This window comes from Alosa alosa, chromosome 4 (genome assembly GCF_017589495.1).
Source record: "Alosa alosa isolate M-15738 ecotype Scorff River chromosome 4, AALO_Geno_1.1, whole genome shotgun sequence".
Lineage (NCBI taxonomy): Eukaryota > Metazoa > Chordata > Actinopteri > Clupeiformes > Clupeidae > Alosa > Alosa alosa.
The window spans coordinates 9,522,445-9,544,713 of NC_063192.1; the positions used below are offsets into that span (position 1 = coordinate 9,522,445).

The 22,269-nt window shown below is 42.1% G+C and overlaps 1 protein-coding gene across 1 annotated transcript; it reads left to right on the top strand.

The window, feature by feature from the left end:
• The first annotated feature begins 5,757 nt into the window (after nt 1-5,757).
• On the top strand, nt 5,758-14,032 carry spo11 (SPO11 initiator of meiotic double stranded breaks). The gene is made up of 13 exons (XM_048241085.1): nt 5,758-6,230; nt 6,377-6,490; nt 8,392-8,480; nt 8,880-8,946; nt 9,183-9,291; nt 9,889-9,975; nt 10,293-10,329; nt 10,443-10,552; nt 10,795-10,894; nt 11,595-11,632; nt 12,020-12,096; nt 12,903-13,014; nt 13,751-14,032. Exons 1-13 carry the CDS (start codon nt 6,109-6,111, stop codon nt 13,868-13,870), a joined length of 1,182 nt encoding a protein of 393 aa, XP_048097042.1. The 5' UTR covers nt 5,758-6,108; the 3' UTR covers nt 13,871-14,032.
• The last annotated feature ends 8,237 nt before the right edge of the window (nt 14,033-22,269 follow it).

A 22,269-nucleotide genomic window follows, 5' to 3' on the forward strand; every position in this document is an offset into this window, starting at 1 on the left:
TATGATGCCTGTTCGGGGTTCACAGAAACTCCGAGGAGGCGCTATCTGCTGGGAGGGGCAGATGAGAAAAGCGATTAGCGTTCGTCTAAAGCGCGCTACCGAAGAACTGCGTGAACGAGCATGATAAGGGTGAAGTCAAAGGCGACACTTAAGGTTATCTTCATAGACGTTTATGTTTCACTCATGTCAAAAATCTACCGCATATCTTACAGTCAGCTGGTTTCTCACCCACACCTGTGCATTTTATTGATGTGTGAATAGGTGAATACCTTTTCTTCTCTTGCCTCTATACTGTTTAACCCATAAACAATCTGGATAGCGCGCATATCTTCGTGAGTGATAAAGGCTACAACTTAATAAAATAAAGACAATAATAATTTCGGTGAAGCACTAGGCTACTATATTTTCACAGAACACCATTCAAAACTGTTAAAAATTACCAGAGCAACTTTAACAGATTATTTTTCCTGGTAGGACAAGCATTTAGCCACAGCAACCTTCCCTCACATGCAGACAAACAAATAAACAACAATATGAAGAAATTACTCCACATGCACTAAACATATGCTATGAGCATCAAGGTCACAGCTGAACCCACAATGGTGTGGGCAATGATGACAGCAGTGGAGGCACAAGTCTCCTGGCAGGGGGGTATGGGGTGCAAATGTTTGGCAGCTGCCTGGTCCGCCCTCCTCAGTGACCCTTTGGCCTCAGCACCTCTTAAACACTCCATTTTAATGTAATACTTTTGACCTTCTCCAGTGCTCCTCAATCACCCCAACTGGGCACACTGGTTCTGGGGGCCAGTCCTGACAGTTAATGGCCATATTTGGTTCAAACAGCTCTTCTTTTTTTCTCTTCTTCCTCTTCCTTGCAATGGGATTCTTTTTATGACCTTGCCGCAGACATTTTTTGGGAGATACGACTAAATGGGTATTTTTATGAGACCCATATTAAACACAGGCTCTAGTACAGGAACCGGACAGCCCCATATCACTGCAGCAGTCAGACCGCCCGAGTTGGAGAGGAAGATGGGGAGTGATGAATGGCTTGGGAATTATTTGTGTGTGTGTTTGGGGGGGGGGGGGGTCCCCGATCTTCACTTCCCACTTGTGGTTGGTCTCCATTTCCAAATGGTTTATCTTGAGGCGAGCTCTGCCGTTACTCACTGACGTATATCCGTTTGTTACTCCATCACTTTCAGTGGTAGCCTGTACCATGTAAACACTGCTTTCCGGGTCCTCAGATAGAATCAGTGCAGGGCCGCAGGTGTTTACATGGAGGCGGTTTCTGATTGAGGACATAAAAGGGAAGGACATGGTTTCAGTTAAAGCTGTCCTCTCTGCTGGATGTGGAACCTCAAGCCCCCAACCCACCCCCACACCCCTGACTACCCCCGACCCTCCTCCTCTCCTCCCCCTCTGTTCTCCCATGTGCTCTAGTGAGTGCCCAGTGTAGAGCTGTCATTCTGGGAAGGACAATAGGAACAGACCCCCCTTTGTTTGAGTTCTGGGGGCCCTGGTGACCGGCACAGTAAACAGTGGGCACAGGCGAAATCTGGGCCTGGACGGCCCACACTGAGAGCCTTTGACCAAGGGAAGTAAAGCAGAACAGGAGCCCAGTGGACAAACACCGGCTCACACCCCCTCTCACTTTCCCACCTCTCTTTTTGGTACACACACACACAGTACATAAACCAGAACACCTGCCGTCCACAGACTTACAGTCAATGCACAGATGTCTTTACACACACAGACACACACACACATACATACATACATACATACACACACACACACACACACACACACACACACACACACACGTAAATGCGTGCACGGGCGCACACACACACGCACACACATACACACACACACACACACACACACACACACACACACAGAAGAATCAATGAACGTTGACAAACTACTTGCTTTTTCGAAGAGTCCATTACACCTAAAATGGTTCAAGAGCTGGCAAACAGACAAACCTACATTTCATAATCCTCCATGAAGAGGCCTGTGCTTGTCTAAGCATCACTCCGGCGCGAGACTTCACACTGGCACTCGCTCATCAGGCACACTCGCTCATCCCATACCAGCAGAGACACCTCCGTCAGAGGGGCCCCGTCCTGACCGTCCTGACCGCGAGGGCAGCCAGCAGACAGCGGAAATGAGTGGTGTGACCCTATTGCCATTAACACTGAGGTTGGACTGAGCAGTTTTCGTGCCCTCAGGAGCAATGTGTTTGTCCCTATGTGTTAATCTGTCCACACAAATTCAAACCACACAAATTTGATTATCATGACAAGGTACATGCTCAGAGGTCCTCTTGACTATGTGGTTGCTTAATGGCAGCCATCCACTGCAGCTGTCCGTCCAGCGTGGCTTTCTGAAAAGAATTACTCTAATCCGTCCCTCCAGGACCTTGCAAGGGTTTGCTGTAATTGTTGTGGAGGAGAATTTGCAGTTAGAATTTTGCAGTTAGAATTGTGAATGGTGAATTCAGTTCAGTTTTTTTTTAATTATTATTATTTCCTGCAAATGGAAAAAATGTTCCTTCGATTTGGGGTTTGTTGGGATTATTGTGGCTATATGTAACTGGATTTTCGGAGGGAATTCTTAGAAAATGTGGTTAAAATTGTGATGATTTTTAATGAAAAATAAAGCAAATTGTCAATGACTTTGTGTATTAATATTGCCATAATAATACGGCATAATAACAATTCCTGGAAATCTTGAATGTGAGTTCCAGGCACTCTTCTCAACCCCACCCCAGCACAGCACTCTGATCTCGCCTGTGTATGTGTCTGAACACACATACACACACACACACACACACACACACACACACACAAGACTCCTGCAGGTTTGAGCATGACTCAGGATTTAAAAAGGTGCAGTTCTGGCAGAAGACAACTCGCGTGCCTCACCTCCCTCTCTCACAAGCTGTGAACCAACCTCTCCCCTTCTCTTTTCCGGTCTCCCATTGCATCCCCTTTCCACTCTGTCCACACTTGCTTTCTTCCCAACTCTTCCCTCTTTTTAGTTTTATAGCTCTGTGTTTTCGAATCTCGTTGGATTACGATGGCCACATGAAGGTCAGATTAATATTTATTTCATGAGATTGCCTCATGAGTCTCTGCAGGCAGCTCTCTTTGAAGGCCACAGGGCGCAGAACAGTGGGATAGCACCGTGGAGGATACAGTTAAACTCCTCAAGGTAAACTGACCCCCCAAATGAAGCAGTGTGGGGTCAAGGGGTCAGAAGAAAGAGTGGAGATGGGGGGAGGGGATGGGGGTGGGGTCACAATAACCAACACCCCCCCCCCTGTTCGGTTCAACCCGTCCGTACCATCCAGTCTGCATACTCGAGATGGGCCTCACTGTGCACTCCCCACGACATGGCGGCTTGTTCAAACAGGGCTGGCCAGGTGGGGCTGAGCAAAAGCAAATGTTGCCCTGCTCGTGTCTGACACTTTCGCAGCCTGCCGCGGGAACATATGAAACACAGCTGTGAGCCTGGGCAACGGGGAGGATAGAAATATGGCTTAGAACCTGTGTCTTTTATCATTTTGTGTGTGTGTGCAATGTGTTCTCAGACTCTTTTTCCTTCTGTTTTCTTTTTCAGTTTATCCATGTGACAAACATAGCATGTGTGGGACTTAAATAATAAGACTGTATTTGTAACCTGCATGTTGTCTGTCTTAGCTATTTACAAATACATGCTTGTTTCAGGAAGGAAATATCTGGCTGAGGCATGGTGTCCATTAGCACGATAATTCTCCTTTCAAAGGCATGCTCTCTGACAACAGCCTGGTCTGCAGGTTTTCTCAATGGGCAGGCAGCCCGCTTAACGGGGCTCCTTAATGGGACTCTGGAGGTTAATTGGTCCAGCACCCATTGAGGGAGGGGGGGGGGGTGTCACAGTTTAGCTCTGTCTCTTAATACCACTCCCCTCCGAGCCCTTGATCTCATCACTCGATGAGGCTGTACGGATCTGTCAATCACAGCCCTCTGCAATCAGTCACTGCCTCCTTAGGGATGCTTCTTTGGGCCCCATTAGCGTCCGAGTGAGAGCTGCGTTTGGCAGAGGGCAGATGGAAAACAGCAAGGAGGGGCTGGGCGCAGGGGCCACAGAGCGGAGGGAGGGAGCCAGGGCAAAGTGGCTCTGTTTTCTATTTGTGGGGATTAAGTTGACAGATCTGTATTTGGTTTCTTAGGGGCCCCTTGGCTGAGGCTAATCCCCCTCACCTGCAGCGGTCGCCCACTAGCCCCCACCCCAAACCTTTCCCTTCCTTCCAGTGACCCCACAACCCTTCTCTCTCACCCAGCACAAACACTCATCTCGAGACAAGCGCATGACTGGCTGCACTCTGTCTCCACAGGTTAAAGCCTTACACTCCACACGGGTCGCTCGCTGTCCAAGAGCACAGGAGGAGTCCTTGGCTCACTCATAAGCAAACTCAAAGAGAGAGAGAGAGAGAGAGAGAGAGAGAGGAAGTTATGGCAGGAGAAGGAGAAGACGAACACTCTCACCCAGTGCAACCTTTCACGGACCACAGGGTAGGGTTGGGGTCTCTTAAAGATAGCAATTATCTAGTGATTAAGCTCAAGTGCCACGGAAGCAGCTTGTCACTGTCACTCAGTCAGCAGCCACAGAGAAAACTGCACTGCAAGTCTGAATGAGAGGCACCTTCAGGTCAAGCTGGACACAAAGCCCTGCCCTTTACAGACCACAGTGCTGTTCAGACACACACTCACACCCAGTAACACAAAAACTACACATGCAAGCACAGTCTGTCTGTTGGTTTTACAGTCCCAAAAGATCTATCTAAAATACCTCATATTTACCGACCGCAGATGCCCTCTGTTGCGCAACACCAATGCAATGTTAAACAAAGTAATGCAGCGACATCTCAAGGATCTTCAAAGCTTCTAATTGTCAGATCAATGAGAGAACGGCCTGAGGGAGTCTTTAGCTCACACATCTTGCCTTTTCGCTCCCTCTTTTCTCTTTCTGTCTCAGCGCTTTGGGCTGTCTGTGTCTGCGAGAGTGAGAGCGCGAGGCTGGTGTTTTTTTGGCGGGATGAAAGCCTTTGCTTGCGCTGCCCCGTGGTGTTGTCAGGCAGGCTGGAATTCAAGGGGCTCAGGGGTGGTTTAGCTGCAGGGGTCACAGAGGAGATGGAAAATGTTTGAAGGGTCTCGGGTCGAGAGCACACTGCAGCTGGCTCGGTGAGGTGTATTGGCCACACCCCTAATTAGAGCCAGTTATGACATATTTCAGAAAATTACAACCATTTCCTCATGTGTGGGACAACATCCATGTCAGTTTTTCGTTTACGCTAAGAAAGTATGTTTGTTCATAGGAAAAGAATGGCAGCAGATGTTGGAACAAGTGGAATGTGGCAGAGTGTGCGTGCGTCTATTCGTGTGAGAGAGCCTGTGTGTGAGAGACCTTTACCCAGGAGGGAAGGCCAGATGAAACAGAGCCCCCCAAAATAGATTGCACAACTGATAACCGCAGAGTTTATACAGACTAAGGATATTATGCTCTCAAGAATGTGTGTGTTCTCTTTTAGAGCATTTAAAAGATATTGAGGTTGCCTTTTGGATAATTAATATCTAAGTTGTCGTATAAATAATGTCTGGGAATCCAGACACTTGTCTCATGAAATGATAATAGTGCTCAAGGAGCGTTTGAATTCTTTGCCTGTATGATTAGAATAATAACCCAAACAGAACGCTGGAGGGCGCGCGCCGGAATAGAGAACCAGAGGACATTCAAGCAATAATTATGTTTTCAGCCATATCAGTAGTTGACACACGGTAGTTCGGATAAAATATAACTTTATAAAGGGTTTCAGTACATCCCCTGCTGTTAAGTGACACGATTTCTGATGGTAGATGGTAGTTTTGCAGTTTATCTGACTGACTTACACCTTCAGGAGACCAAAGAACTTCCTAGCCTAAACCATCAACGTTAGCTAGCTAATGTCCATGCTTGATGCCGACTAGCTAAACACCTGACTAGCTTTGAATGTTGTAGCGAGAGAGAAGTTTGCAGCCAGTAAATTCAATTATCCAGTGATATTGCTTTACCTACCTGTATGTCGAATTTGAATATGTCTGAGCAGTTCCTTGAGGTAGATAGGTTACGCTCTGAACTGTTACAAAACATTGAAGAAGTTGACAGTGCATCCACAACTGTCAATGAAGAATCCTTTTCCAGGTAGGCCAATGTTAGCTAACGTTACTAGTTTGATGATTTGAACCATGTCAGGATTGCGGGAGCTGTCATTCTCTGCATGTTGTCGAACCTCAGCTTTGTACGCTGTCTGCTACGAAGTAACAATGTATTTGTATCTCATTTCCAAGCCAGGATATTTTGACGCGAATCGAGGGTGTAATCCTTGACATTATAAAAAGTTTATCCAAAGGGGAAGCACCAGTGCTGGTCCTGCAAAATCGTAATACTTGGTCTAATGTAAGGTAAGACATTTCTGTCGTTTTTCCGGATCTTACAACATCTTTCGTTTTCATCAGATGGTTATTTATAATCACTGTTATTGATAGATACATTAGATATAGGTTTATGTGGTTAATTGCAGCAGCTTTGTCAAAGCCATAAGCGAATAGGCTAATGTTATAGGTTGTCAAATGTGATTTACTATAGTCTTAATGGATAGCCTATACAGTAGATAATGGGGAATGGGGCAATCAAACAGAAGAGACAGTATGGTGTGACCATACTGTCGAAAGAGCTTTACAATCTTACCTGTCTTACATGGTATCAGTCAGCACCTTACATTTGGGTGTTAGGAAAGACACAGAAGAAATAGAAAAAAACACATTTATGGAGCCACCTTCAGTCCTGAACCTTGATCCCTGAAGCTTAATAACTTCCTGAGTCTAAATAGGTGTCATTTCTACAAAGGATTAGCAACACACACTGCACATGCTCTAACTTTCCCTCTCTCTCTCTCTACACACTCAGGCACACACACACATAAACACACACTCACAAATCTGGTGTTCTGCAGAGGCTTTTAATGTGCACAGTGCGGAGACCTCATGCATAGAACAAAGCAACTTGTCAAGTTGAATTTGCATCAAACCCCGTAAAGGCTTAGAGCACATTTCAGCCAGGCCCTTTCAAAGTCCCAAATCTGACAGCCTGGAAAGCAAAAGTTTCTCAAAGGAAATGCCAGGATGTTTAAGCCCAGTAACACCCCACCGCAACCCCACTGCCACCCCTTCACTCTCACACAGGTTACATTACATTCCATTTCTATTTAACAGGTTTGTTTATTCAAAGTGACTTACAGGACACATGACAGCATATATTTTTACGTGTTTCCTCGAAATGAATCCCATGACCTTTCTATTGCTACTGGTTAGCAAACTAGCACCAAACTAGCCACAGATAGGAAAGCGTATTATTATTTTAACTACAGTAAACATACTTGAAGTTATGGGAGTAAATTCACCTGCTGCTTTGGCTGTATGTTTTTCCTTTCTGTTTTATACAGCTTTGCACAAATTTGAACGATTTGTGTTTTAAGTATGCTGCAGAAATAAACAGGATTGTACTCAATTTATTATCTCAATAACAAGAATAATAGTTTTGTAGATTTAAATTGCCTGGCACATAGGCAGCCTACTGAATAAAACTGTTCCCATCTGATAGCTAAATGGATCTAGATAACACCTCAGTATCACTTAAAGGAATTATCCGGAGTAAAATGCACTTTAGATCGATTTACGGAAATGTTGCCATCTTTGCTGCCATCTTTAGGGGAAAGTCCGTAGGAGTATAGATTGCCAAGTGTGCTCTGGAAATTCACAATTTAAATTAAATATAGTAAAAATATATTTAAAAAAAAAAACATAGTCCAGTCCATACAACTTCATTTAAATTTCAAAAGAAATACTGGACTATGTTTTTTTTTTTTTTTACTCTTTTACTCTTTTACTCTACTCACTACCACGTAAGTGTAATGTGGTTTGGAACTGTAGAAGAGGTATGAAAATAGCGTTTTGTAGCGGCGAAATAATATGCCCTTCTCACTTCCACGCTAACAAGTTTTGACTAAAAACGGTAACATCGAACTTTCTCAAAACACATCCGAATGACATGATTTGGATGTCAACTCAACGTATGTACTCCCAATCATCCGTAAATTGATCTAAAGTGCATTTTACTCCGGATAATTCCTTTAAGAGCTCCACTTAAAACACTTCCGAGTAAAAGCATGTTGTAAAGAAAAAGTTATCCCTCTGGAACGAGAAAGACCTTTTTGAGAAAGAGTTTAGTCAGGTCATTTAAGCAGATTGATGATTATTTGTTCTTGTCTTGTTATTGTTTGCCTTCTGAACACTCCCGGTTGAAGCTTTGACAGTGCCGTGGGCCTTCACATGAGCTCAGAAGCCTCCGTCAGCACCATCCGCAGTGACTGTGCCTCCTCCGTCAACAGGTTTGGTGAGAAAACCCTGAAATGTGCCAATTATGCCACCAATTCTCCAAGCCAAGCAAAAGCTCTCTAGCTGCTGTCTGCCATTTTCCAGCACTGGATTCGATTAATAGGTCCATTTTACCACTCTAATTCATTTCCTCAGTGGTAAGTGATTTGAGATTAATGAAGACACATTACGATGAGGCAGTTACAAAATAGTGTATTCAGGCATGCGTTCCTGGGGTGTGCCGCAAATCAAGCTAATTGATTCCTTATTGTTATCATGGCAAAGAAAGTCACGCTGAAATGTATTAAGACATCACATCAAAATCCTGTGAGAGATTGTGAGGATGTGAAGTTTGAGTACTTACAGCATGCATTGGTTAAAATGAGTCTAATTTATTGCATATCGTCTGTGTTTGCAGCATTAATTCTGAAAGTCCTCTCAGCTATTTACAAACTCGTCCAGAGTAACTCCTACGCGACGAAAAGGTTGGTTGAACCAGACATTTCAGTAGTAGCCTATTTTTGTTCCATTTGTGCTGCGTTGATGGAGTGTTTTCAGTTTAAAGAAGACTCCTCGCTGTATTGATGGATCACCTTTAGAGATCAAACGCAAAAAGCGATGCCAAAAGTAGCAGATAAAACCTGAGGTTGAAACATTGGATGTCTCTGCAGTGATTTATCGCCCTCTCCTACATGAAAGAGGTGTTCTTTGCGCTTTACAGGGACATTTATTATAACGACACACAGCTGTTCCGCTCCCAGAAGACGGTGGACGCCATTGTGGATGACATCTCATGTATGCTCAAGGTCCCGCGCAGAAACCTCCATGTGGTGTGTGTGTGTGAATACTCCATATGTTTTATAGAGTGTGTGTGTGTTTGTGTTAGGAAGGAGAGATGGGATATGGCAGAAAGTATGTAAGTACACTGCGAGTGTACATTGATACATACATCACATTTTTTAATTATTGCTGTATTGTTTATGTTCTCTCTCACACATGCACACAGATCCACATGTTCTCTGTCAGAATCCTCTGGCACACAGAATCACATACGTTCAGCCTGTTTCAGTTTCACATCTCTCGCGTGCGCACACACACACACACACACACACACACACACACACAAAAAAAGGAGAGACCACATTTATGTTTCCTTATATTAAGTAGAACCATTCTTGTCCGGGGTAAAGTGTGGTTTGATCTTTCTTGTTATGACCATTTCAGCTTTTCGACGGTTTAGTTTTGGCATTCATGAAGAAACACCTGTGTACTGGGGTTCTTTTGTTTTATTGACACCATGGAGTTTTGATGATCAAGTTCCAAAGAATGTTAACCTTTGTGAGAAAGTATGTGTTTGAGACTGTTTGTGAAATTCTTTATCTGTGTCCATGTGAATGTAATTGTGTGTGTGTGTGTGTGTGTGACAGCTTTCCACATCAAAAGGGTTCATCTCTGGTGATCTGTGCTATTTGGAAGAAGATGGTACCAAAGTTGACTGCTGCTCCAGTTCCACTGTATGTTGAAGACTTATCTATGAGTTTTTACTGAAGAAGTAATTCAGTATTCAATTGCCTTGCTCTCTCTCCTCTCGCTGCTCAATGACAGGAAAGCCATGCTCTTAGCCAAAAAGTATGACATCACTTGCTCATACTCTCTGGCCACAATCCCCAAGTTCAACCCACATACAAATCACTAGCTTAAACAGCTCAGTCATCCACAGGGAGAGATTACATTGTTGTCTAGGTGACATGGTTCAGAGATTGATTAATGAGGATATTTTGATTTGGAGGAACGTTTAGACTAATTTAACCAATTTCACTCTCATTTGCAGGCCATTCCTGTTTCATCTAACGTCTGTGGAATAAGGAGTATCCTTTGTCACATTATCCATTGGTATTGATCCCTGGTTGAATATTCACAAGGGAAAGCCACCATTGCACACCTGTGAAAACAAGCCATTTGTCTCCTCAACCCGTGTCAGATATTGCATCATCTGCTAAGTTTGTTCTGATTGTGGAGAAGGACGCAACATTCCAGAGGCTGCTGGATGACGACTTCTGCACTAAGCTGTCTCCATGCATCATGATAACCGTAAGAGCAGAGGCACTTCCATATCTGAGCTATGAGCTGTGGAAGTCTTCACCACCTGTTGTTCCTGCACCGTCCCTGTTGTTAGTCAGGTTCCTCCCTTATGTGATTGAAAAATGTTTTGCAATTAATGGGTTGCCTCTTCTCGATGTTTTTCTCTTCCTCTTTCCTCGCTCTCTTGTAATCTGTCTCTCTGTCTATCTTTTCGTCTCTCTTCTGTCGCTCTGTGCCCCCGGGGGCATCAGGGAAAGGGTGTCCCTGATGTGAACAGCAGGCTGATGGTGCGCAAGCTGTGGGACACTCTGCACGTCCCCATCTTTGCACTGGTGGATGCAGACCCACATGGTAAGCAAATGCACTCACTCGTTACATAGACTTGTTTCACATATGCCATGAGCATGTTTCCTTGTTAACACTCAAGTCCATATACATGCACAAACACATACGCACAAACACATACACACATACATACACACACACACAAACAAAGAGTGAAGAAGGCAATGCTTATGATAAAACCTCAGAAGAAGTTTTTTCACGTTTTTTTCACGTGCATGTTTTTGAGCAGGCACACACACACACACACACACACACACACACACACACACACACACATACATACACACACACAAACAAAGAGTGAAGAAGGTATGCTTTTAAAACCTCAGAAGCACACACACACAGGCACACACACACACACACACACACACACACACACACACACACACACACACACACACACACACACACACACACACACACACACACAAGCCTTTGCGTGTCCACTGGGCCCAGACCCTTGAGAGCTCTCTGTACTCATCATCGGCTGATCTGGGGATAGTTAGAGGTTCGGCGTGATCTAACACCGCCGAATGCCTGAGGCCCCAGGACTCCCTCTGACGCTGCCACTCTTAGTGACACCCACTTCCTGACCCCTGCGTGTAGAAGGGCCCTGCCGCATGTTCACTACCAATTAGGTGCTCCCGTGGGAACACAGCCTGAGCATGGCACTGATTGTTCAGAGTCTGCCTTTCTCTGTTCCCAGGAATCGAAATAATGTGCATCTACAAGTATGGATCAGTGGTGAGTGCTCCGCCTGCTCTTTAAGTGCATTATCCACTGAACCCTGTGCAATGTCTGTTTAAGAGGGATAGGTAATTACTCTCCCCTCTTTGTGGAAAAAATACAGAAATTGCCTGTGTGTGTGTGTGTGTGTGTGTGTGTGTGTGTGTTTTCAAAAACATATGAAGTTACCATGTGGAAAAGTAAAGTATTTCTGCATGTGTGTGCACATACAGGCAAACTCCCAGGACATGTTGGGGTGTGTGTCTGCATGCACATTGGTACATGGATGTACATGTATTCTCATCTGTGTGTATGCCTGTGTGCATGTGAGTGTATGTCCATATTCAAGTCATTGCATGGATGTGTGTGTGTGTGTGTGTGTGTGTGTGTGTGTTTTCTCCTCAGTCTATGTCGTTTGAGGCGCACAACCTGACCGTTCCCAGTGTGCTGTGGTTGGGGCTCCTGCCGTCCGACATTGAGAGGTTGGGAAAGAGGGCTCATTACTCCGCTCTGTGGCTTCCACTAGACTAGGCCTCTTAGCTCTTTGTTTTGGTTTGGTTTTTTTTTCGTCGCTGTTGCCTACTGCTCTTTCCTTTTAACCGACTATTTTTAAGCATGTATGCCAATGTTCATACGCTTAAAATGGGCTTTGGGGGAAAGAGGGGGATCTGTGCATGAAATGAAGCAGTGGAACCACTTCCTATGTTGTGGTCATGGTAGTTTGAGCCATGCACTGCAGGTGCACAGAGCAAGGAGCTACCCAAGTTGGTGTGGTCAGAGAATATTTTTTATCAAAGAGCACAGATGTCACTTTCAGTCAAAAAGGAGAAAGTGTATCATGTCAAAATAGGCATCACAATATGAGCAAGTAATAGTGATTAGTCATACATGTGCATCACAAACTCATTTAATAGTATTTTACCATCCCATGTAAAGTTAAGCAAAATGTTATGTTCAACCTATACATGTTTTTTTAAGAACAATAACTGTAACGATAAAGGCAAATGAACATGAAAAACGATATCGTTGGGGATCACTTTCAGACCAATTTTGAGATCAATAAAAAGCTGACAGACAATCAGAATCAATCAAGTTTCAGACATCACATTCATCAACATGAAGGGAAACTTTTCTTATGGCTGGTCAGTGTGGACACATACATCGGCATAGTTACAGTCTTATCTTTATAGTTATTGTTCCTGGTGTGAACGGCTCCTTTACCATTGAAGTGTGTATGTATGATGTCTGAGGGGCTCAAAGTGACTGTGAGGATGTTGCTGGTCCCCAGACTCCGGGTGCCACAGGAAGCTCTGATCCCACTGACTCGAAGCGATGAGAGCAAGCTGCGGAGCCTAAGGAGGAGGCCGTACCTCAGCTGCCAGCCCCAATGGGACAAAGAGGTGAGGGGGACAAGAGGGAAGGGGGCATATGGGGTAAAATATACCCCCAATAATCAAAACTGTCCAATGCAACCCTTCCGCCACCACCACCACCAATAATCTTATCATCATAATGAATGAAACTGTTAAAGAGCATGATGAAGTGTGGAGCTTAAGCCACCCCCAGTTGGGAATAGAGAGATTGAACCAAGAGAGAGAGGAAGAGGGTAAATACCCAGTTACTGCACACTGTAAACAACCTGGTGTAAATACCCAGTTACAGCACACTGTAAACAACCTGGTGTAAATACCCAGTTACAGCACACTGTAAACAACCTGGTGTAAATACCCAGTTACAGCAGACTGTAAACAACCTGGTGTAAATACCCAGTTACAGCACACTGTAAACAACCTCATGAGAGCATGGTGTTTACCTGTAACCCATGCATTATCCTCTACCAGCATATAGAGTTTGGAGTGAAAAAGCAACAGTAGTTTTGTTTTAGCGGAAGGAGGTGGGTCACGGCACATATTTTCCCTCTCCAAATATGTGTGGGGACATCTCAGGTGTTACACATCACAGAAAAATGTTGGACTAATACTAGAGTGTGCCTTGGTATGCTCAAGGAATAGTCTGCTTTCCTACGTAGCTAAAGAACATACAGTAAACAAAACATATGTACACAAGTCATATGTGATCCAAAGTCATTAATGCAGCTGTGGGTTGTTTTCTGTGTGTGTGTGTGTTTTGTTTCAGATGCAGATCATGGAGAGACTCAAGCATAAAGCTGAGATCCAGTCTCTGGCCTCCATAGCCTCTGATTACCTGACACGCGTCTACTTGCCAAACAAGCTGCGATATGGGGGCTGGGTGTAAGCTTACCACCTCCTGCTGGAGAAACTACATAACTAACCTCTAACAATACCAATCAGTCATTTTTCTGCATGTTGCATTGCTATTGGGACTAATATGTAATAACCTTCATTTGTGTGACAGTATTGAAGTATAGTATGTTACTGGAATTGCTCTTTTCCTGATCGAATACATTTGAATTTAGTAAATAAGACCAAAACTGGTCAAAACCAATGCCTTTCTTTATTTACAAGTATTTCACCATTTGTTTGTTACTGGAATTGTTCTTTTCCTGATTAAATACATTTGAATTTAGTAAATAAGACCAAAACTGGTGCTTTTCTTTATTGACAATAAAATATCATACACTCAAACAAATGAGTCATTATTAGACCAACATATAAATTAAATCAACATCAGATCCAGGGTTCAGGAGTAAAATGTAATGTGGAAACAGTGGAAATATTTTTTTAACCTTGTTACCATTTTGTTGGGCAATGGGGGGCATTGAAAATGCCGCTGCCTTATATACATGTGTAGCATGCAGTCTGCACCAAGCAGGTAATAAAGTGCTGTAACATGCTGTAAGCGGGGCAACAACTGTCCAGCTAAGATGGGAAAACCCTAAAACATTGGCTGTTACTTGATATCCAGGTGCTGGGCAAATGTTGTCTATTTGACACATCCTTGGTCTCTCTTACTTTTATAGCACGGTAATGACTTTGTTATAAATCCTGTTTTACCTGATTAAGAAAACAAGTACATCAACAGAACAGTTAATATATTTCTAACAGAAGAATGGTCTAATTTGACAAAGCTGTAAACCAGTTTCAAGATTTGCTGGTAAGATCAACTTTGCTATTTCAGTGCACATTACAATTGATCGGATCAACAAATGTGTACTTACATAATATGATCAATATCCCTTTAACACTAAAAACGCCATCATTTCATAATTACTAACTGCCATATAAGCAGTCATTTTGACCCTTCGGTTTTAAACTATATTCAACCAGCTGGACTGTATTCTTTTTTCTTAAACACAGTAATTTTACATGCAACTTTTCAAACAGTCTAAATGACCATGTAATGTGGAAACCATCAATTCCAAACAGTCAAAATGACCATCACGGCAGTTGTAGTGTTAAGGTAGTGCTAGGTTAGACCATGAATAATCCTTATGAAAGTGTTTTTCAGAGATAAACCAGAGCGCAAAAAATGCTGTGGATGTTAAAATCAAGTCCCAATATCTGTTTTAAGAGAGATGTCATCCTGCATCCTCCACCATGTCTCTCTGAAGTGCTCTAATACTGTAGGCTCTCCAGTGCTCCTACAAATGGATCTGTGCAGAGAGAGAGCTTTTTCCTATTTTACAGTAAATGTTTCAGTGTCAGATTTGTTTGTTTATATATGCATCTCTCAGTAGTATAATGTGTATACAGGCAAAACATACATTTGCATACTTTCCATAATGTCTACATTCTGATTACCTTCATTCATTTGTGGATGATTGTTCCTGATTGTTTGCTTGTGGGTTGGTTTGCCATAGCCTACAGTATCATGCCACCATCAGAGCATAATTAAGGTCACTATTTCACCCTTTAAATTAATTAATTCATCATATGTGAATATAATGAATTATAATAAATGGCCACTCAAAAAGCACAAATGTTTAGAAACTAGCCTTTGCTTTTCTGTCATAGGCATAAAATTAATATCAAGGAAGCTGTTTGGTCTACACTATACTGAGGTTCATTTTTTTTTTTCTCATTCAAGTCCATAAACATTGCACCTTATATTGAATGGAACATTGTACATTTTTAACATATATCCAAATATTCATTCTTCAGTCGGGTGTATATCACCTTAGAAAGGATCACCTCTTAAATAACACTTACTTTCATTTGCCTCTTCATCAACAGGGGAATGATGAAGCCATTATTGCAATTAAGCTCTATATAATATTGCAGTAAAGCTTTTTAGGGGAGTGTTTTTCGATAATCTTATTGTGCCCCCTTGTGTATGATTGTTGTAACACAAGTACCATAACCATAGCAGCAATTACATTTTTCTTTGTTGCAGAGAAGAAGAGAAGAAAAGGTCATAAAGTGATGACATTAAGATGGGAATGTCCTGTTTCTGCCATAGCTTTACTGTTTTACACTTGCTTTAAGTTTGCATTCCCATAGTCACAATTTTGTGATCATATTTAAAGTATAGGATCAAGGATTTTATTTGTCACATAGAGATACTTTGTAAATCATGTGGAAAACATATGCATTTCATCATTTGCTGGTACCTGTAGTTAAAAATAAGACTGGTAAATTAACTAGATAACTATAGACCTATTGCACTTGCAAGTATACTATCCAAGGTATTAGAAGGGATCCTTATGGATAGGCTTGCAGAATACATAGCGTCAACAGATAATCAGTTTGGCTTTAAGAACAAGCATGGAACTGATCTGTGTATTTATGCACTTAAATAACTTGTCCATAGGTACAGATCACGCAATAGTACAGTCTTCATGTGCTTCCTGGATGCGTCAGATGCGTCAGGCTTTTGATCGTATAAATCATGGGAAACTGTTTGGTAAACTGCATGAGCGTGGTGTCCCCTCTTACCTAATTAGGATACTGCAGTTGGGGCCTCATTTATAAACGGGTTGCGTAGAAACCATCCTTCATTTGATCTTAGATCATTTCTGAAATTATCGTACGTGTGATTCAGAGAAAACGAACGTACGCACAAAAAACCGTGCGAACGCTACCCTTCCAGATGTGCCCATTATAAATCACAAAAGAATGTCAACTTGTGCGCAGCCGGATGGTTTTAGGTCTCCGCCTTGTAAACACCCCCTCATCAATATCATTAGCATATGTTTCAATGAAATCAATGGCCTAAAAGCTGTAGCCTATGTAAAATTATATATTGAAAACATTGTATAGGCCGAGCCTATGCCATCTGATGTTAGCCTATATGCGTCGGTTCAAATAACTTAACTAATTATGTTTTTTCCAGCAAAGCTTTCTGGAAAGAGATCGTATGCATCCATGTCCATTGTCCTCTGCTCGCTTTCGTTCCTTTTGCTTGCCGTAATGTGAATAAGCAACATTTAGTATGTTTAGGCCTACTTTTTAGGCCTATTTTTTGTGCAAACAAAATGGGTAGGCCTAGCTTATGAAGGAAAGACCTCTAGGCCTACAGCATAATCATGTACGTTATGGTACAGTAGGCTACTGTACGTTTCCAACATGACCCAGGGTAATATGCTGATTTAGCCTACAAAACAGAGGACTAAATTATAAGCGATATGTAATGTAGGCTTAACGTTTCTTTTAGGATAAGCTATGTTTTTGCTGAAAAAGTAGCCTATAGTTCGCGGTCATTATTCATTCATTCTGCATATCTTTGCTATCGTTTTCTTTTAATAATGTCCAACAGCTTAAACATTGTCCTTTATTGTTTGCTTTAGGCCTACCTTTATATTTTAGCCTACATTATTCAACTCACGTATTGTCATATGATCTTGGGCACTGTCAGTCAAAAAAAGCAAACAGGTGCGCGCTCTGCACCAATTTACGCAACTCCGACGCAACACTAAATATGAAGATGCCCTGCTTTCAGAGGATAACTTCCGTCCCTTGGTTGTGTAGGCTATATATGATATAAAATATCTATAGCCTACACTGTATAACTTACATTCAAATATTACCTTTCTGTTACGAAGCTGGGAATAGCCCTATGAGCGCAAATTATGATGTAGTGCAGGCTAAACGCGAGTAAACGCAGTTTATCCACCTCATTTCAGACATTTCAGAGTTTAGGCCTACCCACCTCTTATTAGAGTTTATCCACCTCTCAAAAGAGTTTATTCACTTTTAACATTCAAAATTGTATTATCAAATACTATATTCCCAATACTGCACAATAACCTCCACCTTTATCAAACATGTTTGAATGCCTTTTTTAAAAAATCCGATACCGCATGGCGCAGTCCACCTCACGAGATTGCAGAATTCATAGTTCACCCACCTCTTATTTTACCACTACATCCCTGGCACGAATGTACGTTTCCTCTCATAAACGAGAACAATTGGACATTTTATGGTCAATATTAGATTGGTGAGAACACTAAATATACTAGATCACCTGTAAGAATGTTTGAATCATTCTATTCTGTCTTGGTGTTTTTTTTTATATAGATATTATGAAATAAGTAAGCTATACGTCACTTTCTTAAGTGGGCTATAGTTCTCATTAGCAGTTTTATGCCAAACCATGAAACATTAAGCTGTGTCCAAAAACGTCTTTAAAAATCTTCTGATATTGATTATGCATATGGCAAAGAAAGACATGAGATCGTTGGTCTTGGCATTTTAAAAAATGCATCGCACTTACACCTCAGATTACTTGCAGTATTCCGGCATTACCACAAGGAAATGGTCGTACGTCAAGTTTGAACCTGACGTGGAGATAAGCACTTTTCCACGTCAAAGACGGTTTTTATAAATCTGAGCGTTGGCATGGATTTGAGCGTACGCACCGTCTAAGATCAAATCTGTGCGTAAGAACGCTTTATAAATGAGGCCGTACTCTCACCAAACTATGCAAGTCAGGTGGGGGAGGACTTTGTCAACACCCTTCCATGACTCCAATGGAGTGCGGCAGGGTGGAATTCTGTCTCCACTGCTATTCAAACTATACATGGATCATTTATCTATGGAACTGAAGGGATGTAGAACTGGCTGCTTGGTGGGGGATAGTCTCATTAATCATATGCTTTATGCTGATGATTTGGTGGTACTGTCTCCTTACTTCTTAGAATATGCTCTCAATATGGAGTAATGTTTGATATAAAATTCAACTCAATGAAGAGTGTGATACTGATCGCCAGAACCAAGGAGGATATGAAGTGTGTCTATCCTTCTTTCTCGTTGGCAGGTGAACCACTAGAGGTTGTAAAGAAAGTTAAATATCTGGGACATGTGATAAGAGATGACCTCTGTGATGATGATGTGATGTTGCCTGCCCATACAGTGTGGAAAACTGTATGGGCAGGCAACATGCTGGCAAATGCTGGCAAATTCCACATGTGCACTCCTGATGTTAAAATCTCACTCTTCAAAACCTATTGCACTCCACTGCATACTGCCCACCTGTGGTGTAATTTTAGTGAGTCATAAATGAAAAAACTTCAAGTGGCTTATAATGATGCACTGAGAATTGTGCTTAAAATCCCTAGGTGGAGTGGTGCCAGTGAAATGTTTGTGTCTAACAATGTGCCCACTTTTAACGCTGTTTTAAGAAATTGTATGTATAGATTCATGTGCAGACTGACAGGGTCTAAGAATATGATTATTGTGTCCATAGCTGATGTCTCTAAGAGTGACACAAGGTACACATCTTGCTTTTGGAAACATTGGACCCGAAGCCTGTATATGTTTTGTAAATAATGCCTAATCTGCATCATTCTTAAATGTTTTGTATTGTTTTATATTTATATATTTGTACTGTGTTGTCTCTATGGACCTTTGTGTCTTGAATAAAGTTGAAATAAATAAATATGGACATTTAGTGTGTAAAGTATCAATATTGTACCAAGTCCCATTCACAGAATAAATGCATGTAGTTACAGGTGTTTTGGGAACACCAAAATAAACATTTACAATAAACAATAGGTTCAAAAGTCAAAGTCAAAGTCTGCTTTATTGTCAATTTCTTCACATGCCCAGACATACAAAGAGATCTAAATTACGTTTCTCACTATCCCACGGTGAAGACAAGACATATTTTACCAATTAAGTCCACAGACAAACATAACATTCAAGTAAACAATAAATGAGTAAATAAGAAGGCACATACAATGAAGAAATAAGAGCAGCAAAATTGGGTTGAAATTGTGCATAGACAGTCAGTATAATAGTGCAAAGTCAGGCCAATAAATGGCTGAGGTAGTTCTGTTTGACCTAAGTAAGCAAGTGGCATAGTGGTGCAAGTTATGTAAGAGCAGCAGAAGTGTTGTGTTTTCAGGACGACAGGACAACAACAACAAGTTGCAAAGTGTGCAAGTGTACAAGTGGAGTAGTGCAAGTGGAGTAGTGCAAGGCAGCCATTGTGGGTCCAAAGTCCAGGATGTTATGTAGCTGAGGGTGGAGGGGGGAGGGAGTTCAGCATCCTAACAGCCTGGTGTATGAAGCTGTTGGTGAGTCTGGTGGTGCGGGAGCGCAGGCTTCTGTACCTCTTCCCAGGTTTTACCGCTCCTCAGGTTAAACACAGCATAGCATTTTGCTCCTTTTATAACGGTGTTATATTCCCAAAACACATTACCGGTAAATATCCATATACTTAGCTATTTCCACATAAATGTTTATGGTCCTACTAGCTACCCCACATGCCATTGAAAAATCAGGAACAGAGTTTATTTACAATGATGCGCATCAAGGGAAAGACAGCATGACTTCATCTAAAGACCCATAAGCTGCTCTAACTAGACAAGGAAATAGTTAGGGTTTAAGTATCCTTCCAGGCTGACGGGAGATGGCGTTGGTCATCCCATCTCACGTGGACTACACTGAATCAGGCTCTGATTAGTGGTAACCTGGCAATCCGGAGCAGATAGCTACTGACGCAGCCATGTAGAACAGTGAAACACTGCAAAGTCATAATATTCCCACTTATCTCTAAATACAGTCACACACAGATATACACAGGGACAGTACAAATATCATACAGTCATTACATAGAATCATACTTTTAGTATCAAAGTGACCCACTAATGAGAAAAGCAGAACATTAAACCACATAGTGGAATATTGGACATAATGTTCTATTCCACTTTCTCTCAGGACCCATTGATGATATAGACAAGGTTTGAACAAAATCTGAGACAGTGCAGCAACAACCTTGTCTGATTTGACACGGAATGATCCATTTAGCTGCTCAACTGCTCAACCATCCTGAGCAGAGGTGTCCTGAGGTATCATTTGAGAGAGAAGGGGGTAAAAGTGCAGTGTGTCTAAGTACAGTATGCAAGTCCATGATATGTATTTTAATGTGTTCAGGATGTGGATGGCTTGTCTTTCTGTTTTAGCCAGTGGTTTGAACAGTCTGTGTTCAGGGTGTGAAACGCCCTATTTTGTGTTGTCCTTGTTTGTGCTCTTTTTAAGACATACAATCTAAGTCAGAACATTTTAGGAGGCTAAAAGGCCCGTTTCATTCATTCTTACTTACATTCTAGCAGTTGATATTCACTAAAAAAAACAACTGTTTAACTGTTCAATTTGAAACATGCTATGAAATAAATAGGCTGTTTTAGACCTTGTGTTGGGCTTACTGTGACAGATGGAGAAATGGGTGTATCCTGAGTGAATCCTTGCCATGACAAGCAAACTGCACAGCAGGGTTGTGCAAAATTCGAATTGCAATTCTGCTTCCTGCTTGGTACCTCAATTGAAATGCAAGTGAAATTCAAGAATTGGATTAGAATTTAAGAGCCAGTTTCAATTCAATTCTGGAATTTTGCACAACCCTGCTGCACAGGGCTATCAGTGGTTGAGAAGACCAGTCACTGATTGACCTCAGAACACAATTCCAATTCAGACTTGCATGCTGTTGCATGTTATAATTCAGAATAATTGACCACGGTTTACTTGTTTGTTTGTTTTGATATGATTTTATGAGGCAATGTTTTCATCATTTAGTGGTCACTTGGATTGAGTATATTGGTTGAGCAAGGAATGACAGAATCCTCAATGAACTGAATGAGGATGCATTGACTCTACCTATCCACCAGGGGGAGTGTTGTCTTTTTTATATAGCCATGTCACAAATGAGTGAAATTGGCCAGAAATGGGTGAAATGTTTCAGATCATAGACCGATTTACTACTGAGAAAATGCATACATTTTGACTGTGGATAGTGGTTTTATGCAAGAGGAGTTTAGAAGTTCATATATGAAGTCAGATGGGATTTTTCAGGTGAGAGATATGGGGCAGGCACTTGACACTGGGGTATGAGTGAAGCCCTGAAACAATGAGTCTGTCATCAGAGAAGACCACCAAGAGAGGAGCATAGGGCATTTAGTCTGGATGGAACTACGTTCCCAACCTATTTATAGTGTCTATGGTCCAGGCACAATCCCAGTGATTTGTCTCTAATGGCTACAGTAGTCCAACACTAGATCATTTAAGGCCAAGTTACCAGTTTTCAATCTGTTTGAGGTGTTCTCGCTTATAAACCTGGCTGGCTTGACACCGCAGAGGACTTAGTGAAAAGAATCAGCCACCACAATTACACGAAAGTTGTTGACAATGAATGATGTGGCTCAGGTAAGAATCAAAAGCCATGGTCAGCTACTTTAGTTGACATATGATATGGCTACACTCTAAGACCTGTGCTTTGCTTGCCCTGCTAGTTCATGT